The sequence below is a fragment of the Amphibalanus amphitrite genome, unplaced genomic scaffold (genome assembly GCF_019059575.1).
Source record: "Amphibalanus amphitrite isolate SeventyFive unplaced genomic scaffold, NRLGWU_Aamphi_draft 000228F_arrow, whole genome shotgun sequence".
Lineage (NCBI taxonomy): Eukaryota > Metazoa > Arthropoda > Thecostraca > Balanomorpha > Balanidae > Amphibalanus > Amphibalanus amphitrite.
Window position 1 is genome coordinate 255,559 of NW_024881723.1, and position 14,939 is coordinate 270,497.

The 14,939-nt window shown below is 53.0% G+C and overlaps 2 protein-coding genes across 3 annotated transcripts in view; one reads left to right on the forward strand and one right to left on the reverse strand.

The window, feature by feature from the left end:
• LOC122385701 (vacuolar protein sorting-associated protein 35-like) overlaps positions 1 to 6,715 on the forward strand; it is a 38,249-nt gene extending 31,534 nt beyond the window's left edge. For both annotated transcript variants that reach the window (XM_043374149.1, XM_043374148.1), the window contains exons 13-16: positions 1,720 to 1,803; positions 4,853 to 5,002; positions 5,493 to 5,636; positions 5,937 to 6,715. In XM_043374149.1, the coding sequence (XP_043230084.1) occupies positions 1,720 to 1,803; positions 4,853 to 5,002; positions 5,493 to 5,636; positions 5,937 to 6,113 (555 nt within the window). In that variant the 3' untranslated portion in view covers positions 6,114 to 6,715. The remainder of the gene's footprint in view (positions 1 to 1,719; positions 1,804 to 4,852; positions 5,003 to 5,492; positions 5,637 to 5,936) is intronic.
• A 4-nt stretch (positions 6,716 to 6,719) lies between these two features.
• On the reverse strand, positions 6,720 to 13,623 carry LOC122385702 (protein O-linked-mannose beta-1,2-N-acetylglucosaminyltransferase 1-like). The gene is made up of 2 exons (XM_043374150.1): positions 13,492 to 13,623; positions 6,720 to 9,660 (listed from the first exon to the last, which is right to left on the reverse strand). The coding sequence occupies exons 1-2, from the start codon at positions 13,496 to 13,498 to the stop codon at positions 7,685 to 7,687; spliced, it is 1,983 nt and encodes a 660-aa protein (XP_043230085.1). The 5' UTR covers positions 13,499 to 13,623; the 3' UTR covers positions 6,720 to 7,684.
• Between the last annotated feature and the right edge of the window lie 1,316 nt (positions 13,624 to 14,939).

The window sequence follows — 14,939 nt, forward strand, 5'->3', positions numbered from 1 at the left end:
AACCAAAGTTGGTACTTGCATCACTGTTACGATTCTTTGAACGCATTGTTTTCTGTAATTCATAGGCGCGGGAACGGGGGGGGGGGGCAGTGGGGACAGTTTACCCCTCCCTCCCCAACTCTGGGGCCGTGGGGGCGGTGCCCCCACAGCTTTAAGACGGAATATCGCACTTTTTTGCAAATGTTTTCTTTTTTGATGAAAACGCCAAGGGATGAAAAATAGGTGGCCTAAAATCGGCGAGAAACCTAGGTTTCGGGGTACCCTAGGTTGATTTCAATTATGGTGATTTCAATTCTACATTCAAGGTCAGCGGGGGGTCGGCTGCTGTTATGGAACGTGATTGGCCGGACGGCGTAGAATCTTTGCCGTCCGAAAGACATCGAACGCGGGGTAATACTCCACCGCTCGAGGCAGACATAGCGGCCAGAAAAACGAACATCTCACCTCAAGACGGGGACGAAAGTCCGACATCTATCATCAGTGTCAATGGACGGAAATTAAAATGCGTTTTTTTCTGGACGGACACCATTCTGAACACTTCCATACACCTATTAACAATTCAACACGGCACTGGAAAATAACACCCGACGTGAAAATGACGTGACCCTTCCTGATATCCCTGAGGTCATCTCAGGTCACAAAAGGGAGCCTAACAGTTTTTCGTTATAACTTCTGGTAGGCGCATGCGAGCGATGATCGACTGAACGGACCGACTGACATGCAACATAACCTTTTCCGGTCAGGTCTTAACCTTGACCAGGGGTCAAATTTCAAAATGAAATTTCAAGGTCAAACTATAGTTAATTCGGCGCGTCTTGATAAGAAGAACATGATGGCTGGCGCCTGGCAAAATAAATGTCATGACTTTAACAGTAAGGGATAAATGTAGATAAACGGAGAGAAAGCCCGCCTCCAAAAATATAACGTGTTTGTTATTCAGGAAGCTGGAGCAATAAGCATGAAGTTTGTATTGTAACCGTTGTAAAAAGAAATCCTTTGTGCTATGCTGGAGATGTAACATTACCCTTATAACAAGGTTGTTTATCATATGTTTGAGATATAACTTGTCCGTTATTAAAAGGTCGTGTATCCTGGTGGAAGTGTAGCCGGGCAATATAAAAAAAATGACATGCATCCTATCTTGGAGGTGTAACGTGTCACTATTTGAGCACACTCGGCTCAGTGGATGCGAGCGTAACTTGTCCGGTAGATGAACTCGGTATCGCTGATAGATTATCTCTGAGATAACCCATGTCCTGTTAGGGGGAGGTGTTTGAATATCTTCGATAATTTCGCAAATATAAAAAATTGGCGCGCCTTACCACCTACCTTTTCCGCGCAAACTGTGTATGTGCAGTGCGTCAAGTAAATATGTTCTTGATTATTTTGACGACCTCATTACATACGCCGCCTATCTGGCGTCGCGGCTATAACACGGCGCAATATTGTTAATTGCCGTAAATAAGATTTTGCGGCACTGATTGACAGTTATAACACCGTGAATACGAAAGTACGGCATTTATAGGACTGAGCTCCGGAGCCGAGTTAGACGGGGGCTCAGCCCCCTCCCGAGGCGGTGTGTGGTAATCCAGGCGCCCCGGCGGGCTGTGGCACTGCGCCGGGCCGCAGACCTGTGTGCTGGGTGCTGAGGCGGTGCGGTGCTCTCCTGTCTCAGCCGTGCCTCCCTCGCTGACCTTCTCCCCTCGTCTCTGTCGGCAGGCGTTCACCTTATACGAGGAGGAGATATCGGATAGTAAGGCGCAGCTGGCAGCCATCACCCTCATCATCGGCACGCTCAAACAGGTCAGTTACAGGCGTATCGACAGTGCTCGCACAGGTCAGTCACATATCGACACTGCACGCCGCTCAAACAGGTCAGTTGTGGTCATATCGACACTGCAACGTCCTTCTTGACACTCAAGGGCACTGTCATGTTTCTTTTTATCTTGTAACTATTTTATCCCTTTTCCTGGTTCTTTTTCTCTTTTATTTTCGTTTCTCTTTTTCTATTCTCTTTTTCCATATTATGTTCTTTTTATCTTCTACATTCTATCCTCTGGTTTCACTCCTTTTGCTTTTCTCTTTTTATTCTATCCTTGCCTTCCCTTTTCCGTCCTCTTTCCTCGACTCCTCCTTTTCTGCCATCTTCTCCATAGGCTCATTTGTAATTGTTATCTTTGTGACCCGGACACCATGAAGCCGTGTCTGGCCCCAGGTACAGAGCTCCCCAGCCGCCGCACTGGTTCAGTCTGGCCGGTATGCTAGGATGCAGATGTGACATCACAAGTTGGTGCCTGGCTCATTTCAACTGGCGAAGATTCCGCTATTCCCATTATATTGGAGTGTTAGGGTGCGGTGCTCTCTCTAGCTGTGACTGGTGATGCGTGTTTCGGGTCCCATAGTCAGCTCACTGCCACAACTAGCGACTGGCGTCTTACAAGGGGTCTCGTGGGTAGACAGTAGACATCCAGGCCGAACGGTCCCGAGGCTGGGCCCGAGACCGAGCCAGAGCCCGTCACCTGCGGTATGGTTGTCCGGGCGGCTGGTGCTGCCGGCGCTGCACCTCGGAGTTGTTGCTGCGGTGGGTAGTGGCTGGCGGCGCCGACAATGCACCTTTGGCCTGGTGGTGTGGTGCTGGTCGCTAGTGCTGACCTTGTTAGTTACGTGCAATATTGGAGAGCTGTCGCCACACCTTCCCTGGACACCAAGCACCTTGCCGACACCTCATACCATTCCAGCCTTTGATTTCAATCCACCGTCAGTCTTCGGAAGGGATTCGGGGCCCCACGCACCATTGGCAGTATGAAATAAAGCACCATTCGGCCGTACCGGCAACAACAGAGGGAGGGGCGCGCGTCACCGGCAGCTCGGCCGGGCTGACGGTGCCCGGTAACGGTTGCCGTTGATACGGCGTGGTGCCGGTCGCCGGAGAGCAGGGGCGCCGGTCGGGAGCGGCGCCATGCCCTGATGAGACGAACCGAGCTGGCCACCGAGCGTGGCTCGCCGCAGCGCCACTCATTACCGAGTAAATGACAAACGGCACCGGCCGGTGTCCGGTGGCCGGCCGCCGACCGGGCGCTCAGAGGGACCCGCCGCGCCGGCAGCACGCCGCGGCCGACCGGGCTATCAGAGGGACCCGCCGCGCCGGCAGCACGCCGCGGCCGACCGGGCTATCAGAGGGACCCGCCGCGCCGGCAGCACACAGCGGCCGACCGCTGCTGGCATGGGTGGAGAATTGACTTCAAAGTTGGTATGGCGCCAGCTGCTTCAAACAATGCTTTACAACAGAAACGTTGACACATAAGGAAAATCTGGGCACATAAATACTAAGCATAACAGTGCATCTTCTATGCATCTACAATCCAAGACTGTTTCATATACCTACCTATGCGTCAAAATTGAGATGAAATATTGTGAATGATAAAGAAGAAAATGTCAAAACGCATTGAGGTCGTGCATCCTTAATTAAATCAATTACAGTGAATTACTTGTCTTGTTCCCTGAAACTCCCTGATCATGTCAAAGCATTTTTACCTCATATTTTGAATTTCTACAAGCTGTAATCCTAAGGTTTCATAGGTTTTACCCTGAAAAGTTGTTATGGCATTGCCATACCATTTTTTGAAGTTGGTGTGGCACATGCCATACCTGCCACACCACATTCTCCACCCATGGCTGCTGGATGGGCTGTGGGGATAATACGTGTAAGACGTGCCTGTGCGGCAGGCTCTACTCCCCTTGTGTGTGGGTGGTAGGATCTGGTCATCACCCAGCAGCCACAAATGAAGCTGGATTCTGATCTGTTCCACCACGAGCAGATTCCCACTTTTCCTTGCCGTCTGATTGAGCAGCAGGGTCTTCTCTTCCACAGTCTGATGTATTGCATAACTGTTGTATATATCTGGGATCATTTTCCTTTGTGTGCGCCTCTGGGCTGAAGCCGGCGGACGGCGGGTGTCATGGATACGGCGGACAAACACACCTCTGTGCCACGGATGACGTCCGCCCGAGCCGCGGCCGCGGCCGACCGGCGGTTTTGGCGCTTCTGCCGCTAATAGCCGCGGGGGACAGCGGTGGCGGCTCCCGGACCTGGGGGTAATAGCTCGCAGTGTTGCCCGCGCGTGCCTGCCCGGGCTGACCTGTCGCCGTGCGTCCGCGGGTGTGGGCGCACCGGTCGGCGCGGCGGGGTGACGTCGGCCGTAAGCCGGCAGGCCGAGAGCGCCGATCAGCCCCGCGGCATTATCGTCTGTCGGAGCTAATGCCGCGTGTCGGACCGCACCGGTAATCGGTGCCACCGAGCTGTGGGAGCGAGTCGGGAGGGGCAGGTGTGTGCGCGGGGGAGGGGTAATACTCTCTCGAATCTTCCGTCCTGAAATCTGCGACAACTCGGGCGTGCACATCAACAATGCGCACACGGCTTCGGCTCCAGTTTCCGGTATTTGGAGTAATTAACTCCGACATTACCTTCCCTAGTGAACAGTGATATCGAGGGACGAAGTCCCGATCACCCTCGGAAAATTGTCTGCCTGCCTGAGGGTTCTCGTTGAAAACGGAACTGCCTGACGACGCTATGAATGTTCAGCAAATATGGTTCACAAACAGAATTGTAGCGTCAAAACCTACCCCAAGCATACTTTTTGAACAGTGTTGCCTAAGTTCCAGGCAGCTTCCGCAAAATTCGTGCTAAACATCTACAACCCCGAATCAAGATATGCTGTTAGCGGATTGGGTTCAATCCGAAGACGGTTTTTCTTCCTTCAGGATAACAGGGAGCCCAGTTATGCCCATTTTGAAAAGCTAACAAACCTGGTGCGTGCGCGCGTGTTCTGACGTTTGCTGTGTGCGGCTGCAGATGTCGTGTTTCGGCGAGGAGAACCACGCACCGCTGCGCACCCAGTGTGCGCTGGCCGCCAGCAAACTGCTGAAAAAGCCCGACCAGTGCCGCGGCATCACCACGTGCGCGCACCTCTTCTGGTCGGGCCTGCAGCAGGACGGCACGGAGGTGAGACCGCAGGACGGACGGGGTGCATGCGGGGCGGGGTGCCTGCGGAGGGACCTCAGATGGGAACCGGTGGGTGTGTGCTGTCTTGGGGGAGGCTAGAGTGCAACAGCAGAGATATATATCCGCAAAGGGAACTCTGGTGAGACTTGCAGGCAGATGTGAGTTTTGGTGCCTTAGATCACGATGTGGTAAGTTTTAGCCATAGCACGTCTCACAGTAAATGCTGATTAAACGTAACGTGTTGCTATAAACTATAAGTTGCCACAGATGTCGGGAACTTCCTCACTGCTTACTTGCGTTAGTCCTTTTCGATAAAAAGAAACGAACAAAGTCGGTGTGATCGCACCCATTGACCATGCGTCCTTGACAGTTTCATACCCGCCCCAACTGAAACTGCTTCTCATACCCGCCATTTGCATACCGCTCCTTCGCCTTGTACGACGGACCCCCTTCCTAACCGCGCTGACCGGCCCGCCCGGCCCTGGCCCAGCTGCGGGACGGGAAGCGGGTGCTCGAGTGTCTGAAGAAGGGACTGCGCGTGGCTAGCCAGTGCATGGACCCGTCGGTCCAGTGCCAGCTCATGGTCGAGCTGCTCAACTCCTACTTCTACTTCTACGCGCAGGGAAACCAAGAGGTAAGCGAGTCATCTCACTTCGTTTGAGATCAACATTATTCCGCTGACATGACAAGCCTCGGTTTACACTCATGTGCAGTTGGTCATGTAAATATGGACCATACTTAACAGCTTTGTTTTCTCGTGAACTATTTCCTTCTATCGGTAATTGACTTTTTCGTTCATATGCTGGGAAGCATATGATCACGACATTTGTCGTGTGTCCTGTGAAGTTCTCGCTCTGTATCGTGCAGTTTCTCTCCCCTGTGTCCGTCCTGTCTCCGCCTGTGGCCGGACCGCTGAGCGCTGTGTCCGTCTCAGATCACGGTGGACATGGTGAACCAGCTGTTGGACAAGATCCGCGAGGACCTACCCAGTCTGGAGCCGTCCGACGAGACGGCCCAGATCAGCCAGCACTTCGCCAACACGCTGCAACACATCCGCGCCAAGGCCGCTGCCGAGACGGCCGTCTCCTTCGAGGGACTCGCCATCGAGTGAGGCGGTCGGGGCGGCCGGGACACGCCGCCAGCGTCCGAGACGCTCCGCCAGCGGCCGGGGCGCGCCCCCAGCGGCCGGGACGTGCCCCCAGCGGCCGCGCGCGGAGTCCGCTCGCTGGACTGGTGCAATGGTCGCCGCCCGGCAGTGCGTGGAGACCGGGGTCTTTTGACTGTGTCCGCGATCTGTGCCGGTTAGTTACGAGTGCGGGCGAGGTCAGCTGTGATGGACCAATGGGCTTCTTGTGGTATTAACAGTGCCCGTGACGAAATACGTGCGGTAGTGATGTCGGTAATGTGCTATGAAATATTTCAGCTTTATTGTTATCTGCATGGTCTACGTGGGAATGTTTTCTTCTGTTTTGGCATTTTATTTCATCGGTGCCTAAGGCATAGTAATGCATATGTAAGTTTGAAGGCGATAGCCTTTATTGTTGGCTTGAGTTTGCGAATGCGTGAAACTCTGCATGAGTTGCGTTGGTTGTGTTGGTTTAGTGACACGGCTGCACTATTTCCATTCCGGTGAAATACTGCTCTAGCCCCGGCGCTACGCGATATATTTGGTGATACTTATATTACAATATACACGATGCATGTCCAAGTACACTCATTGCGTTTCGTTTGGCCAGCGAAGGCACTTTATTGAGCAGAACGGTAGGAGGAGGCGCCAGGCGGCCCGCACTGCCCGCTCCTGTTGGCACTGGTCGGTCCGCGGCCGCTGTGCTGCGGAGCAGGCTGAGAGAGGCGCCGTCAACAGCCCCTTGTGACGGCCGGCGGATACTGGAGAAAACATCAGATGGCACAGGTCCCACGGTAACTTGAGCCGGGAACGCGGGGTGCGGCAGTAATTATGGCAACATTCCTGAGATGGCTATCTCCACAGAAGTTTCTACAGATTCTTGAGCCCTCCGTGCAGAGTACTGAGTAAGCAAACGATCAACGATATAACTGATACTTTCGTTGCGAGGTAGTCGATAACTACATATTCCTGAGCTTTCCCTGCAAAGATTTCTAATAATTCGCCGGGTTCCTGAGCACACCATACATTCGCAGGTATTTGATAAGTATGCGTAATCCTGAGATTCCAGAGATTCCCGAGATGCCCTGAAGAGCTAGATCATATAATTAACTCATTCATGGAACGTGAGTGATATTGTCGGCTGGCTATGAAGCCAACCATACCTATCACTACAATTTCCTACGGAGGCTGCCAGTAATGACAATGTTTCGTGAGCATTCTCGCAGAGACATCCAACAAGTCATTAATAAGTATGCCTTTCCTGAAGAAGAAACTGTTTTATATCACCGATTCCTGATCCCTCCATGAGCCAAGTACGCTGCGTAGACGGCACTCTGGACGTTTGGTCCTACTAATGCGGCTGACCCATCCTCACTGGACGTCCTCCTGCTGTGGGCCCTCAGCGGACGTCCTACTGTCAGTCATCAGTGGACGTCTCGCTATAACGATCTTCGGTGGACGTCCATCTGCGCCCAGTGAACGTCCATCTGCGCTCAGTGGACGTCCATCTGGGCTCAGTGGACGTCCATCTGGGCTCAGTGGACGTCCATCTGGGCTCAGTGGACGTCCATCTGGGCGCGGCGGACAGCGGCGCTGGAGAGTCGCAGCCGGTCGGTGCGGTCGCTGGAGCGGCTGCGGTGCAGACCGGGCGGCCAGCGGCCCAGACGCGCCTGTCGCGCCGACCGCCGGCCGCCCCAGATGGTCGCCTCGCCGTGCTCGTGGACAGCGAAGGCGCTCAGCTCGGCGTACGGAGAGCCGATCACCAGGATGGGGTTGCCGCGGTACCAGAAGCGCCAGAGGCCGCGGTGGTCGCCGCGCACGTCCAGGTCCCAGAGGTTCAGGCAGGTGGACACCTTCTGCCAGGCCTGCACGTCCTGCGCGTTCTCCATCACGATGAAGATGACGTAGGTGTGGTTGGTGGGCTCTGGCGGCAGCACGCCATCGCAGCTGCTCTCGTTGTTGTAGGTCCTGCCGTCGATCATGCGGGCGTGTTTGATCTCCTCCATGAGCTGCGCCTCGTACCGGTGGTAGATCATGTCGTCCACGTTACGCAGCTGGACGTCCGGGTCGCGGTTCAGCGCGTGGTCGTAGTACATCTTGAACTGCATGCCCGAGTTGACGTGCTGTCCTATGAAGCCGAAGTGGTAGGTGCGCGACACGTCGGGGATGACGCAGTCGCGGCCGCGTCGGAACTGGTCCAGCCGCAGCAGCACGTCCCAGTCGTACTCGCTCCAGGCGGGCGGCCAGCGCGGCAGCACCTCCTCCAGGAAGAAGGAGCGCTTCAGCATCCAGCCGAGGCCGGGCAGGAAGCCGACGCGGTACAGCTGCGACGGGTCGCCCACCGTGTGCTCGTAGCCGTGGTCGTTCCAGGCCGAGACGCAGTAGAGGCTCGGGTCGACGTCCAGCAGGTGGTGCGTCTGGTCGAAGAAGCTGACGAAGTCGGGGGACACCTCGAGGTCCTCCTCCAGCAGCACCAGCTTGTCGGCCTCGGGGAACATCTGGAGCGCCCGCTGCACCGTGTACCGGTAGATGGCGCCGATCCGCGAGCCGGCGTTGCTGGTGGGCAGCTCCACCTGGTGCTGGTGCAGCGGCACGTCCAGCAGATCCAGCAGCTGACGCACCTCCTCGTAGTCGCCGTCCACGAACACGACCACGCGCTGCCGGTCCAGGCCGCGGTTGGCCAGCAGCGAGGCCAGACAGCGGAACAGGTACTTGGGCCGATTACTGGCCACGATGACGATCGGGTACGGGAACAGGCCGCCGCCGGGCAGCGGGCGCGGCTGTGGGCGCAGCCACGCCGGCGAGCCGCAGTCGCACAGGCCCCTGTAGCCGTCGTGGAGCTCGCAGAAGCGGGCGCGCTGTCCGCGGAGGCAGCCGGCGGTGGCGGGCGGCCGGGGCGCGCGCGCCGTCATCCGGAGGTCGCCCGGCGGAGAGAACAGCACGGCGTCCAGGTTGAGCACGTATCCCTCGGCGAGCACCGGGCCGCCGCGCACCAGCACCATGCCGAACAGCGACCGGTACTGCAGGTCGGGCGCGTAGCTGGAGTTGAGCGCGCGCAGCAGCGCCACGGCCGGCCGGTCCAGCGACAGCGAGGCCTCGGCCAGCACGCAGAGCACCAGCAGCCGGCCCGGCTGCACGCTCCTCACAAACTCCTCCATGGCGGCGAACGCGGCGTTGGGCTCGTCTCCGCGCGCGTACGCCTCGCCGGTCTTGACGCCGGTGGAGGGATGCAGCGACACCACGTACATGCCGTTCAGCGTGTGGTCCCACATGGCCGTGTCCGTCTGCGCCGAGGGTGGGTCCTGCTTCTGGCGGTAGAGCACGGTGCGCCCGTCCACCCGCACGTGGCACGAGCTCGGGCTGGAGAGCACCTCGATGAAGAGGTCCGGGTCGGCCGCGGTGCCCTCCAGCTCTGCCAGCAGTGCCGCGTCCTCGCTCGTTGTCGGGGCGGCCGGCGGCGCGCCATTGGACAGCGCGACCAGCGACAGAAGGACGGCGCAACCGGCCCAGCACGGCCTTATACTGACCGCACCTGAAACAGGGGGAAATGTGTCTTACTAAAGCGTGCGACCCAACAGTCGGAACCCAAAAGCATGCAGCACATTCCACACTGAAAGGCCAGACACCGCCTGTTAACGCTTTACGCATCCTGTCATCCTTATCTAAGGCTTAACCCTCGCCGGACCTATTGGTTTTCTACATACGCGCCGGCCGAGGGGGGGGGGGGCGGGTACGACCCCCCTCGCCGTTTCGCCCCTGGTGGAGCTAGCGCGTCGCGGAAAAAACGAGCGTGTGCGCCGTTACGAGACGCAGAGATTGGTATCCGATTTTAAGGTCCTAGGTCAACCGGTGACCTCTGAGGTCAGGTCAAGTGCCCCAGGGTACGGTTCAGTTTTTGCTGAATAACTTCGCAAAAACGGTCGCAGAGCCGCGATTTTGGCAGCGTCGTGTTCGCCTCGCTCAGGCGCGTCGAATGATATACTTTTTGTCCGGGTCAGGTCAACTTGGGGTGTTGACCTCAGGTCAAGGTCAGGTCAGCACCCCCAGGTCACGAAGTTGGTCGAAAGAGGTCATGTCGCATATCATTCGATTCGGCAGGTCTTCCTGAGTCCATTGGTGACTTTCTCGACTCGCTAGCTCAATTTGATCAAGAGTTATTGACGAAAAACTAATATGACCTTGATGACGTCATAAATGACGTCACGCAAGGTCGACATTGCAAAAGTGACGCATCTAACCTTGCAAGGAGTGCATCAAATCACGATTCTGTGTGCTTGAGATAGTTGGAGATCGTTCCCGGCGCCAGAATAGCAGTTTTCATTTTTCCCCATTGACTTATAATGGTGAGGTCACGAAAATGACCTGACCTCATATGACCTTTAGGAAAAATCCGAGATATACAAGTTGTGAGACTCATAATGGATACTAGATCCTGCAAGTTTCATTTCCCTGTGACATCTCCTCTGGCAGTGAGGGCGTTGCGAAGTTGCGACATCTGAAGACCGTGCAGAGGTTCACTTATGACGTCATAGGTCAGTGACCTGACCTGACCCAAAAATGCGGTTGGTGTCAAAAGATGCGGCTTGGATCAAAGGTCAGGTATGCCAAGTTTCAGCTCTCTATCGCCAGCGTGTTCGGAGCTATCGCGAAAAAAACCCTATGGGGGGCGGCACCCGCCCCCCCCTCGGCCGGCGAGGGTTAAAAATGATGAAACGGCGCTACCTGCCACCCTTTTTTCTCCTCACAATTTATGATGTAACTGTTCCTCACATTTTGTGAAGGCATTAAATTCAAGTCGTTCGAGGTCAGGTCACCGGGTCAAGTCAACTGTCCTAACCTCGAGAAAAAAATACGTGATCGCCATAGCTGCACCGCCTTAACTTTCAACGGTTGATATGGGAACATGATAAATGAAACTTCTATTTCTGATTAATCATACCGACGACGATTGATCTGATCATTAAGGTCAGGTCAATTTTCAACTTCTTTATCTTAAATCAACCGTGGTTTCCGCATGCGATAGGATGAGCGATAAACGATAAACGATGACTATCGTTGTTAAGTAAATAGGTTATCTTATCGTTTATCGCTAAATTTTCAGAATTATCGCTCATCCACTTATCGCAAGTTACAAAAATGATGAACGATAAAAGATAAAATGTAAAACGGGATTATGTAAAAATGGAAGACGATCGACAGTGTAAGCCGCGCGACAGTATGTGCCCGCAACCTGTTGTTGCCATCTGCTAAGTGTATAGATCTGCAAATAAACTTAAAGTACACTTATTTAAGCTGTATTCCTGATCGCTTTTGTTATCGCTGTTAAAGAACAATTATCGTTATCGTTGTATCGTTTATCGTTTCGTTAGCGCCGTTAAAAACAATTATCGTTATCGTTTTATCGTTTATCGTTTTGTTATCGTTGTTAAAAAAAAAAACATTTATCGTTATCGTTTTATCCGCTATCGCTGTTAATTTTTTGAAAAAATGTTATCGTTTAATCGTTTTATCGCTATCGCTGTTAACTTTTTGAAAAATGTTATCGTTTATCGTTATCGCAAACCTTTCTTATCGTTTTATCGTTATCGCAGGTCCGAAAATTAGTTATCGCGGAAAGCACTGTAAATCAATAAGGTAACATTAAACTGCGACTGTTTTGGACGAGAATCGTGCCATAACTCTCAAGCCTCAAACGGATACGGGTCTTTACGGTATAGCTTATATCCAACATGATATGTTTTGGTCATGTCATGGGCTTTTATGTCTAAGGTTCAACTCGACGTTTTAAGATCAATTTATGGCTCATTTGACACATTCATTTGGCTCATTTTTTTGGCATGTCTTATTTATCACACCTTACCTTTTTAACACATGTGAACATTTCAGAACAAGGTCGTCTAAGGTCAGTTCACAAGGTAACGTCAAGTGACCTTACCTCACAAAAAGCTCTAATGCTCGCCAGTCGCCATACCTACCATCACTGACTCAAAGATCGCTTTGAAACTTTCAGCGAGCGATAAGAGTTGACCTACCAATATGCATAAAATGCATATCTCTGACTTTTCATAACGGTGACCTAAGGTCAGGTCAATGTACCTATATATTAAGTCTCGACTTCATTATCAGTCGACGGGAGATATTGAAATGCTCCTCTTTTGGACGAAACGGTCAAACTAACCTTTCTCAAGCGTCGGGTGACAGGTGAACATGACACACCAAATCAGACAATTTCCACCCATGACCTTGACCTTGAGGTCTGAGGTCCCTGAGGTCATCTCAGGTCATGAAATGACAATAGCCTGTGATAGAGACCCACTACATAGAGCGATTAAAACACCTTTTACATATGTATTCAGCTCAAAGATACGGATCGACTGACGTCTGATATACAACATAGCCTTTTCCGGTCAGGTCATGACATTGAGTTGACCTTAGGTCAATTTTTAGAAATAGCCTTTTGAGGTCGAACTACATTTCATTCCACGCGTCTCGACGAGATGAGGACGATGCTACCAAAAGCAATGCCGTGCCTTTATTGAGTTTTAAGTTATAAAAAGTTTTTTTAACGGTTATTTTAAGCGTTTTTGCCCTTCGGAGGCTAGACCGGTGATCTTAGGTCAATGCTGAGAGCTTATTAAGATTTTGGCGGAGAGCTTTCTCCAGACATAGCGTTGGTAAGAGAGCTAACGAATGCGCATTTTCGCGGTGCGCAGCTCTATTGACTGCCGGAGTTATACGCTGGATTGTCAAGAAATGTTGAAATAAGTAAATTTGACCTTTGATGACATGGCTGGTGACCTGACCTAAGCATGATCGGAGTACTGTCTTTTTCAATTTTCATGTTTACGTTCTTTCGAATACCGCTTTACCGCGTGTCGCTTCGTAGCCCAGGAGCCGAATTAAACGGGAGAGGGGGGGGGGGGGGGGCGTAAAAATGTCCTGCCCCAAGGCACTGCACGGAAAATTCAGACCGTTAGCACGGCGCGGGTTGAACAATTATAAAGTGGTGGCACATATTTGCTGTCCTCAGTCTTAGACGGTTCTCTCCATATCTTTAAGATTCAAGTAAGCGTTATTAACGGCTCTGGAGACCATTCAAACTCAGTCGGTGAATCTTACCTATAACGCCGACAGAATGCGGAAAATCCTGTCTGATCCCAAATGATCACCAATGCCACAAATTCGGTCCTCGGTGCTAAATTGCCGAAGTTGACTGTCTTGTGTTGAGTCATTTTGTAAGTGCGCTACTCTCAGAATGCTTCAATATTTATGACACATGTACCTATTTTACACTTATGACTAAAATCGCCACACCCCATGTAAGTATATCGATCATCACAATGAGCGCAAATATCTTACTCACCGGGCATGTTGTGCGAGAGAGGCCGAGCTGCCTGTCGGGGCCAGCCTCCTGGTGAGTCCCGTGACGGACCGGTCACCAGTCGGCGGGGCCTGCCATGGCCCGCTGTCAGCTGCAGCTCTCACTGGGCACTCACACGGTCACCTGCGGGTCTCCCTGGGTGGCGGGTGGGACTCTGCACTCTGACCCCGCCCGTCCAGCCTCAACCGTCGGCTGCGCACACCTGCGGCCGTCACTGACACGGCGGTACGGCTCGGTCCGCGGGCCGGGCTCCTCTGGGCTCCTCTGAGCTCCTCTCGGCGGCGTCTCCGGCCGGAGGTCAGTGGCAGCCTCCCTCCCCTCCCCTCCCCTCCCCTCCCCGCCCCATCCGTCCTCTCCGCCGGCCGCGCGGCCCAGCCCGACCCGATCCGTCGGCTCACCAATACAGCAAACCTGATTCAAACCAGGGTAAAATGTAAATGAAAATTACAGACTTAATATATGGTAGGCACTGATTTAAGTTCAAGCCGTTCAAAGTCATTGTTAAAGGGACCCTCCCACCTTAACATTAGATTTGAGTTGAGATAGCCAAAATGGGGTCCCTGGCTCACAATTACCGGTTTCGGCACTCACAACATCGAGAAATGCCTTAAATCGGAAATATTGAATTTCAAAATTGCAGCATTTTGATTCAGAGGGGCTAATGCACAGGAATACCCCTCTGAATGTGTGACGTCAGCGCAGATATCTAACGATTTTTAAATGTTTGACTAAAACGTTTTGTAGCACGCGGTGGTATATGCTGCTTTGCGCGCAACATCTGCCGCGAACGCCGCACATCCAAAATGAAGTCGCTAGGAGCAGCGGAAATCCAAAAAAGTAAACAAAAGTAAAAGTATAATATCTTGAAAACCGGTGAATATTTTTCGGTGAAATTTGGTACATATTCGTTTTTGCTTTTTCTGAATCGTGCGACATCACTTTCATGCTAATTCATTAACTTTTTTGAAGGTGGAAGGGTCCCTTTAAGCAGAAGTAAGAACTATGGTAAATATAGATAAATAGTACCTAAATATTGCACCATTTGGGGTCCAATGTTTTACTCCTCCTTCATAGGCATACGTACAATTGCACTGCCCGGATGTGAATGGTAGTACCGTTATAATATTGTCTTATGACAAGTACGAATGAATTTGAGTAAAAGCTGAACGGTTTTGTTTCCGCGGGCGGCGGCTGGGCTGACGGCGGCGGCGCCGCGGGCCGGCCGTCCCATGGCCTCGCGCCGGCCGCGGCGGCGGCGCGGTGGGGTGACTGACCTGTGCCCGCGCACCGTCAGTGAGGCAGGTCAGTCTCCGAGCTCCGACCAGACTGGCGGCGCGAGCCTGGACCGCGCCGGAGTTGGTATAGTGGTTCATATTCACACCGTGACACGCACCACCAACCAATGGTAGTGGAATTTCCGATGTATAACA